This window comes from Helianthus annuus, chromosome 14, assembly GCF_002127325.2.
Source record: "Helianthus annuus cultivar XRQ/B chromosome 14, HanXRQr2.0-SUNRISE, whole genome shotgun sequence".
Taxonomy (NCBI): Eukaryota; Viridiplantae; Streptophyta; class Magnoliopsida; order Asterales; family Asteraceae; genus Helianthus; species Helianthus annuus.
The window spans coordinates 138647939-138658150 of NC_035446.2; the positions used below are offsets into that span (position 1 = coordinate 138647939).

At 39.4% G+C, this 10212-nt stretch overlaps 1 protein-coding gene across 1 annotated transcript; it reads right to left on the reverse strand.

The window, feature by feature from the left end:
- Positions 1 to 1948: 1948 nt before the first annotated feature.
- On the reverse strand, positions 1949 to 5726 carry LOC110903892 (DEAD-box ATP-dependent RNA helicase 51). The gene is made up of 12 exons (XM_022149687.2): positions 5103 to 5726; positions 4848 to 5033; positions 4576 to 4761; positions 4367 to 4450; positions 4165 to 4206; positions 3614 to 3685; positions 3236 to 3535; positions 3034 to 3072; positions 2848 to 2952; positions 2640 to 2708; positions 2418 to 2543; positions 1949 to 2330 (listed from the first exon to the last, which is right to left on the reverse strand). The coding sequence occupies exons 1-12, from the start codon at positions 5511 to 5513 to the stop codon at positions 2148 to 2150; spliced, it is 1803 nt and encodes a 600-aa protein (XP_022005379.1). The 5' UTR covers positions 5514 to 5726; the 3' UTR covers positions 1949 to 2147.
- Between the last annotated feature and the right edge of the window lie 4486 nt (positions 5727 to 10212).

Here is a 10212-nt window from a genome sequence, read left to right on the forward strand (position 1 = left end):
CCTGTGACGAGGAGTCTCAAAGCGATTATAAATTTCAGGTATCATTATTCCTAACAATTCTTAAATGATGGTGCCAACGTAATGATGGTAAAACGTGAGCGATGATCTTTGTAAGCTATGAGTTTGAGACTATGAGCTCTACACCAGTTTCAAATAGAAAATGGACCTCCTCATCGTGATTGAAATGGTTTTGTACAGTCGTTGCACTTGGTAATTTCCGAAGACATAAGGCGATCCATGGAACCAATCCAAGTGAAAGATGATCATTGCACTATTATCAGGCATCCCTCCCACCCGAATAGAGCCAGTATGCATGAGGTGTTGCTGCAGATGTGACACACTAAGGTGTTGTTTGTTTTTTCAGAGGTAAAATGTCTGCAGTGTGCGGACCACAACTGCAGACATCTGTGGCAGAAGAGGTGGACCAAAACTCTGCAGTCTGCAAGAAGAAGAATGTTTTTTTTAACTTCTGCGAACTACTGAAATAACACCAAACAACATAATAGGCATCATAAACTGAAAATTAACATCAAAATTCAGGAAAAAAAAAGCATTATAAATTATGAAAACTAACATCAAAATTCAGAAAAAAAAAACCACATTATAAATCTGAAAATTAACATCAAAATTCAGAAAAACAAAAAAAAAAAAAACTAACAAGCACTAGTACAAAGTTGATTTTATGACAGGGTGAAAACTATTATTAGCCACTAATTATCTAATTCCTCACCCAGCCCAACCACCCAGTGGTGGATCCAGGAATTTTTGTCAAAGTTGTCACTGTTTTTGTATGTTCCAGTTTCATAAAATCGACCATAAGAATTTTCGGGTCGGTTCAACGGTTCAGGTCGGGTAAGGTTCATCACATAATAAAAATAAGATACGATAATAAAAGAAACATCGTCATTAGAAATTTAAAAACACACAATATAAATTAAATGGTTTTACTGGTTATAAAATACTACTTACGGTTGTTCCATACGAGTTTTCATCTTTTGAAAACATTGCATTACATCTTCGACCAAATTTTATTGGAAGAACGCTTTTTCAACATAATAAACTAAATTAAATAACCATTACTGTAAATAGTAGTCACTGAGTTGCTTATTTACTAATAAAAACTAAATAAACTAAATAACCATTTACTGTAAATAGTAGTCACTGATTTCTTATTTACTAATACTTTTAATTTAATACAAAATATTATTTTAAAGTATGAGTTTCTCATTTACTACCTGTGCTTTCAATAAAAATATTATTTTTAAGTCTAGTTTTTAATGCACAATTAAACATTGGGCAACTCAAAAGCACGTTGTGTTCTTCGAGCTCTATCCTATAGCAAAATTACAGTGGTTGATGCCGCCGGCCCAAAAGTTCCGCAAAAGCTATTTTCATTCTATTTTCTCACGTTACTTCTTTAATTCAGTCACAGTCTACAAATATATTGATGTCATTCGAAAAAACCACCATACATGTCTATACGAAGCCGAAAAAACATTGATGTCCGGTGACTGCGATACTACATGAAGACGGCGGCAGCGGTGGGAGGAGGAGAGTGGTGGAGGAGATGTGCTGGGGTTTTGTTATGTATGTGTTTTTGTGAAAAGAGGTTTGAAGTGTTTAAAAGTGGAAGGTCCGTATTTGTTTGGGAGAAGAGGACGCGTAGACCTTTTTAAATAAAATCTATTCTGAAAAACAAACAATCTGCAAAACAAAAGGTTTGCGCATGGTCTGCGCCATGTAGACAAGAGACCGGGAAGCTTTTCTTGAAGAAAACAAAGAGCACCTAAATGTTTCGAAAAAATTAGGTAAAGTACAATATGCCAAATCGCTCAAGCATACTAGTCACTTGGTTATTGTAGTTTAGTTTTTTTAATTGTTTTTTCGAATAATACCACGACCATACTCCAAATATTTTCTACTCTATAATTAAAGAGTATTTCAGAGGTAAAAACGATAAGACCCAGAAGTATATAGTGCTGAAATTCTCGGAACAAAAATGGGGCCAACCAATAATCCTTGGTATACAAAAAAAATAATAAACTTGAATACACGAAAATGTAGCAAGAACACAAAAACGAATAGTAAATAACTAACTTAAACAGCTTGAATATGGGCATGGGTGGCCGTCGATGCTGCTGCTGCTGCTAATATCTTACGACTTGGGTTTTGTCATCACTGTGGCTTCTGCCATATGGATTGCTTTCGCTAAATCCATTTCGGCTTTTTCCTTTTAATTTGGGTGCTTTCTGCCTGAACTTTGATGCATTGCTGTCTATGTTCAGGTTTACTTTTGGAGGGTTTGAAAAGCAGAAAGACGCTGCAACCGCCTGTCATCAATACATACAGTTTTCATCAACTAAGAATAAAAACCTGCATATCGAGGGCCCACAGTGAAAAAAAGTAAGGATAAAAACCTGCATATCGAGACGGTGAACGTTAAAGATGTCCTTCATGGAGTGTGAGTTATAAGCTAACAAGTAGGATCTATATGCTTCTTTAGCCGATTTGTTCAAGTAATAGTTGCTGCTGACCAATTTTTCCTGCACCAACACCAGCATCACACACATAATAAAATGAAACAAAACAATACATCACCTGACCTACCTATAACTAATGTTTCAAATCAAATTACATACCAGGTGAGATTGTACATTAGCCATCTTCTTCTCATCAAACTCGTACTCCTTAACTGGTACTTTTGCAGCCTAATGACCGAAACACCGATCAACATTGATTAGAAAATTGGTTTGTTGGTTTATATCACACCAAAAATTAAATACCAAGTTAGAACCAAACAAGTTAAAAGAGCATAGATTAAATTATTATAATTTCACAACACAACACCTTGAGGTATCGAAGAAACTGTAACTCTTCCGGGATAAGGAAAAGTAGGGCATTTCCTTTTGCACCTTCTCCACGAGCAGTTCGACCTACTCGATGAATATATTCCTGAAATTATTAGAAGACAAGTGTAAGATTAACAAAAAATACAATCATAAATTTAAAAAAAGATGAAGATAAGACATTGACCTTTGGTTCATCTGGAGGATCATACTGGATAATCCAGTCCTATAAGCAAAAAAGAAATCCTTAATGATATGCACATTGAAAAAAAATAATACATACAAAAATATTCAAAGTAATTGTGGGTCTCGTACTCTCATTTACCTGAGATAACTTATAAAAAAATTAAAAAATTAAAGATTAATTAGGTAGAAAATAATGTTCATACCACAGCAGGGATGTCAAGGCCACGAGCAGCAACATCAGTACACAACAAGATTCCTTTTTCTGCTTTGCAGAAGTCAAAGAACGTAGAAGTTCGTTTCTGCTGTTTTTGCTTCCCATGAATATCAAAACAATCCACGTGAATGTACTTGAGAAGGTCAGAGTGAAATGTAACCGAATTGCATGAAGAAAAGAAAACCATCACTTTCTTTGACAAATTCCTTTTCAAAAAAGAGTAAAGAAGTACAAATCGCTTTGCACTTGGTATCACACAATAACCTTGTTGCAAGCCTTCATTGGTCACCTAATCAACACCATAATATAATTATTAGCTCATATAAACGAACTAAACATAAACAACTACAATAGTTAATTTGTTTACCCTAGACCTCCCATCATCTACGTCAATATAAACCGGAGTATTCCGAAATGACAAGCGAGCAAGATCTTCAACCTGAAATTAAAAAAAAAACATAAATACCAACATCAATCAACAACAGAGTAAAAATATAAGAATTATTATAAAAGCTCCTAACAGAGCGATCAAATACTACTTTTCAGTTCCGAAACAATCTTTCTACAGATGAAAATTGTGAAACGCTAAGGGAATTATAATCATCATTGTAAAATTCATCAAAATATCAGTCACTAATAAACCCGTAACCAGATAATAGGTTCCCTTTATTCCCTTAGAAATATCTCACTGTAATACGGTACCCAGTACCCACACATATATTACGGGAATGAATGCATACAATTGAGGTTTATGATTCAATGTATAGTTCTTCCATTGTTACCTATGTAAGCTATGTTGTTACCATGTAAAACGACTACTAAAAACGGATGGTATCAACGAGAGATGGAAAACAAAAGTTGAACTAAAGACACAACAGAAAGATCACAACTTATTAATCGACTAAAAAAGAAGTTTACCTTCTTTGTCTGGGTAGCAGAAAAGAGGGCAGTTTGCCTCTCCTGCAGATTATAAAAACCTCAGTAAGTTTAGCTCAACAATAATGCAAGACTGAGGTAATAAAACTGAATGTTATACGAATTACAACACATGCATGGTGATCTGAAAAATAAGTGGAACGGTCTAGTTTGACAAAAATAATCTAGCTGCAACAAGCCATACCGTTGGTAGGATTTTAATTATCTGCTTCATTTCCTCTTCAAAGTTAGCTTCCAAAATTCTATCAGCTTCATCAATCACAAAGCACTGCAAAATCGAAATATAAAACTTAACTACAAGTGTTTCTTGATCAAACTACATGGTCATAAACTATCTACATTTTAATAAAGCTGGATATTTGGAGACAAAAGAACGGTTTACAGTGTACCTACCTTGAGGTTCTTATAGATAAAGCCTTTGGTGTTCTGCAGATGATCAAGAAGTCTACCAGGGGTAGCCACCAACAAATTCACTCCCTTAACAAGTCGATCCGCTTCGCCTCTTCGAGCCGCACCACCTATAACCAGCCCAAGAGTCTGCGAGTGATACTTAAGCAGATCACTTGCAACCGCATGAGTCTGTACAATCAATCAAAATCACAAACCATGATTAACCGAAAACTCTAAACAAGAATAAACTAATAAGCAGCAGAACATATGGTAACCTGTATGGCAAGCTCCCGTGTCGGGCAAATGACAACAACACCGGTCCCATTACGAGGAGAAAACTTAAGTTTATATAACAACTCAACCGCGGGTACAAGAAAAGCTAGTGTTTTACCAGAACCTGTTCTTGCAGCCCCAAGAACATCTTTGTCTTCCAAAAGAGGAGGAATTGTCCTGGCTTGAATCTGCACATACAAAGGTTAAAAAACAACAAATGTTTATACAATAATTGAACTGAAGGATATAAACTTTACCTGAGTCATATTCTGAAAGCCAATATCTGCAATAGCTTTCATTGTTGGTTCAGACAATGACAAACTAGTAAATAAATCACTACTCATAATCCCAGAATCAGCACCACTCTTCTTCACCTTCTTTGTCTCCGCTTTCAAACCTTCTTGTTTGTTTTCAATTTCATCAGCAACTGCTTCTTCTTCTTCTTCTTCAGTTGGTTTATTCTTTTTCTTCTTCTTCTTGCTCTTTTTTTCTATCACCTCTGCTGCTGCTTCATCTTCTTCTTCCTTCTCACTGTCATTAACAGCCTGTGGTTCATGTGCGAGATCAGACTCTTCCTCTACACTCTTCTTTTTGTTCTTGTTCCTCTTTCGTTTTTTCTTGCTGCCGGTTTCAATTTGGGGATTAGGGTTTTGCTCTAAGATAGCCATAGGTGGCGCAACGAGTGTGAATGTTTGAAGACTTTAGTTGACTGTTTGATGGAAATTAATTCAAACAACGCAACCAGAGCCAGAGAGAACAACAGGTAATGTGGAGTAGCACCAGCGGCGTCCCAAGGAAAGCAGACGAAGAAGATACGGCGTAGAAGAAGAAGAAGATATGTAGTAGTAGGGTTTAGTTTCTTTGAGGGGGTTTTGGGTTCTTTTATTGTAACCGGGTATGGTTTGAACTTTGAACCCAAATACGGGTCACACTCAAAGAGATTGTGTCGACCTTAACCACCACACTAAATAATAAACCAGTCTAATCCTTAGCCAAACTCAAGCTTGAAAATCTATCTACTATCTACACATCTGATGTTAGCAATTTTTAAAAACCGGTTTTTAAGTCATACCGGGTTGGGCTCTAAAATGGTTTAACCGGTTGAACCAGGTTGTATCGGGCGGTTGAACCGGATTACTAGTTAACCCTATAAATTTCATAAAATACAAATCCATCTAAAAAACAATCCAATCTCAACTAGGATATATGTAACTGTTCATAGTTCATCTAAAAACAACTATTTTTATTGTAAACTATTAAGCATTCTAATAATATTTTTATTAGTTATAAACAATATTGCATTGTACGATGTGAGTAACAGTTTCAACAACGATAAAATATTGGAATAGAAGGTACTAGGTTAATTATCGGAAATATGGAAGATCAATATTACCTTAATATCGTATTTTATTAAAATTAAGAAATCAAATCTTAAGATAATGCAAACCGGTTTAACGGTTCGAACCGGTAGAACCGGATTACCGTCGATACATAAGACATACTGTATTCATGTTTTACCGGCCTTTATTGTACCAGACTCGTGCCTGATATCCGATTTAACTGGTATAACCGGCCGGTTTATACCGGTATTATACTATATAAACAATTTGCGTAAGGTCTTAACTACAGTTCCGGGTTTTCAGTTTTCCTAACCTACATCTGCCTATCACCAACAACCAGTTTCTTACTTCATATGGAGTCATCTTCATTGCCGCCGATGGGAACCACAGCCTCTATCATCACAGCCGCCGACGTCACTTCCAATGTCTCCCAAAACTCAGATGATTCTAAAGACGCCTCTTCCGGTTCAGATAAACAGAACGCCAGCGAGGCCGAAGCCTTAGGCACAATTTCCGCGGACGCAATAGGTGTTCCGTGTATCCGCGACTATTACGACGACTCGATTCGTCTGCCAGATTTCTACTCCGGAGATTGAACAACGATAGTCTTCGCCGGATCTGGAACCGACATATTTATAGAGGATATTGCCTAGGGTTTCGAAATTGATAAAATCGGACGGAAATCTTTAAATATTTTGGTTCCTTGGTTGATTTACTTTCTGAATAATGACGATTTGGCGGTAACCTAAGCGATAGGAAGGTTGGCCAAAGGTCTAATAAGGTATCAATTTTTAGTTGTACTCTTCAGATGAATATTTTGCATAAATTTTATGATTTTGCTAGGATTTGAACTGATTTTTGCATTCAATTTGACTTACATATGCAACAGGTATGAAGATACATATCCGAAACCGGACATGATCCTTGGGACGAACCGGACTCCATTGGGACGGACATCTGAAACATGTCCGTTCCACACCAAGCACCTCCGGAGACGAACCTCCACTCAAGTGCGTCTGGACGAATGACGTCATCTCAGTTGACTATTATAAATACCCCGCCAAGTACAAAGCCAAGTACGATTTTCTGAACCTTCGTCCTTATTTTCTCACTCTAATTTCTCTCTCTACCAATACTTATCCTCACGCCGGAGGGTGGTCGCAGAGGGGCCCTCCCATCTCTGCGACGAGCCTAACGGTTTTCTATTTTGCAGGACTGTTTCCCAAGTTTTTCCACAAGATCCAAACCCTCGTTTACAGGCTCCGGCCTTGACACGATTTTTTGGTTCTTCAATTGGCGCCATCCGATCTTAAAGCTCTTAGTCCTTCACTCAGGTGAATTTCTTGAGCAAAGAACTGACAAATGGCGGCCTCAGGTTCTGTGAATCTGGGATCCACAACTGTTAGTACGCAAACTACAGCGCCAGCAAGTAACGTTTCCATAACCTGAGCTGCTTTAAGCTCAGGGCCGGGAACAACTTTGCCTTTTGTTCTAATTCCTACTTCGCAAACATCCGAGTTTGATGCGGAGTTTCTATCCAAAAATGCAAGTCTTTTGCGACGATTGAAAGCACAGCAGGCTAGAGATGAACAAATCCTCGGTCTACGAACCAGGTTGTTTCAAGAAGAAGCGCCGACAAGGACCATGGGTCCTACAATGTTCACCCCTCCTACTTTCTCCACAGTAGTCACCTCGGAAATTTACACTGGGTACGTGCAGGGTTCGTCCGGACCAACGCCAGCAATGGCAATACGAAATGAAGCACAGATGGATGTAATTAATGATCCGGAACTCACCAAGCCATACCATCCAGTTTCCATGACTGCCAAGTCAAAATTTAGCGCTCGCATAACGCACGCTAAACTTCCTCCGAAGCTCAAGATGCCAACTACAGTAAAAAAGTATGATGGCACAACTGATCCAGACGATCACATGTTCGATTTCGACGGAGCCGCACGAGTAGAACAGTGGCCGATGCCAGCATGGTGTTTCATGTTCGCACAAACACTGATTGGAGCTGCTCGAGTATGGTTCGATGCATTGAATGAAGGAGAGATCAACGATTTCGAAGAGTTCCGAAGATTATTTCTCTAGAATTTTAGTCAGCAAAGGCACTACTCCAAAGAAATCACCGAAGTTCATAACATTCGGAGAAAGGACGGGGAATCTTTGGACAGTTTCATCGACCGGTTCAACCGGGAAAGCATGCAGATCAGCGGAGTAGTTGATCAGCTACGGATCTCCGGCTTTTATCACGGTGTCTGTAACAATCAGCTGGTCGAGAAGTTGCATGAAAATCTCCCAAAAACGATGGAAGTACTCATGGAACGAGCCAGAGCTTTCGCTCGAGGCAAAAACGCATGTAACCCAGCTCCGGAATCAGATCACAAGATGTCTTCCTGGAAGAAAAACGGTGGGTCGGTGTTTGATAAAATCCCATCTGGGAGCAGGGGACGATCGCACCCCTACAACAGAAACGACAGACCTCCACGTGGAAGAAGCTCCGGGTCACGGTTTTACAACTTATTAGACCTCTCCAAAACACCCAGTGAAATCCTCAGTGCGGAAGGAGCAAACTTTCCCGCTCCACCAAAACTCCGAAACCCGGGCGATAAGAATTCCAAGAAATATTGCGACTACCATCATGCTCGAGGTCACAACACAGATGATTGCTGGTCCTTGAAGCAAGAAATTGAAAAAGCAGTGCGATCCGGAAAGCTGTCGCATCTAGTAAAAGAAGTAAAGGAAGGAAAATCTTCGGGAAATTCGGGAGATAATCCGAACAATCAACCGGCGATTTGCATGATCGAAAGAGCGAACAATCAAGGCGTTAAGCGATCCAGTCAACACATGGCTGCTTGGATGCAGCAACCCATTGTTTTTCCCCCTATCAATCCGGAAGATGTCAAGGATGGACCAATCATAGTGTCTGCAATTGTAGCAGGACACAAGGTCCGGAGGATTTATGTTGACAGCGGAAGTGCCACCGAAATCATGTACAAGCAGTGTTTTCAACAGCTAGCTCCACAGACCAAGGCAAAATTGATCCAAGTCTCAATGCCGTTGGTAAGTTTCTCCGGAGAGGTGGTGCAACCCATAGGGCAAATTACCTTGCCAACAACGTTGGGAGACGAAAATTTGGTCCGGACAGTCAACTTGACGTATCTGGTAGTAGAAGCAAGGTCGGTCCATAACGTAATACTAGGAAGACCCGGTATGTGTGCCTTCGGTATCATCAGTTCTACCATTCACGGATCGTTAAAATTCCCAACCGAAGCCGGAGTGGCAACTTTGCATTCCGAATCGACAAATTGCATAGCCGAAATACGACAAAGCGAAGGTATTGACAAACCTCTGAATCTCCTCACAGAAGAATGGGCTATCCATACGCACTTCCCGGAGCAAAAAATAGCAATCGGAGCCCAACTTCCTGAACGCACCAAAAAGAAGTTATGGAAACTTTTATCTAATTCTCTTGATGTATTTGCCTGGCAAACTTCCGATATGGTCGGAGTTCCTCGGTGTTTGGTGGAACATAAGCTGAAAGTGTCGCATTCAGTAAAGCCAGTAGCTCAAAGAAAAAGAATCATGGCTCCGGCCCGGAACAAAGCAATCTCCGAGGATGTGCGAAAGTTGTTAAGCGCTGGAATCATCCGGGAAGTACGCTACCAGACCTGGGTTTCTAAGCCGGTGATGGTAACCAAGAAAGATAAAACCTGGAGAATGTGCGTAGATTTTTCCGATTTAAACAACGCGTGTCCAAAGGACTGTTACCCCTTACCAGAAATTGATCTAAAGATTGATTCGCTTTCCAGCTTTCGTCTCAAATGCTTCTTGGACGCATACAAAGGCTATCACCAGATACAAATGGCTTCAGAAGACGAAGATGAGACAGCATTCGTAACCAACGAAGGGCTTTTTTGTTATACCAAAATGCCGTTCGGATTAAAAAACGCCGGAGCCACGTATCAGAGGCTGATGGATAAAGCATTCAAGGACCAGATCGGAAGAAATTTAGAAATTTATG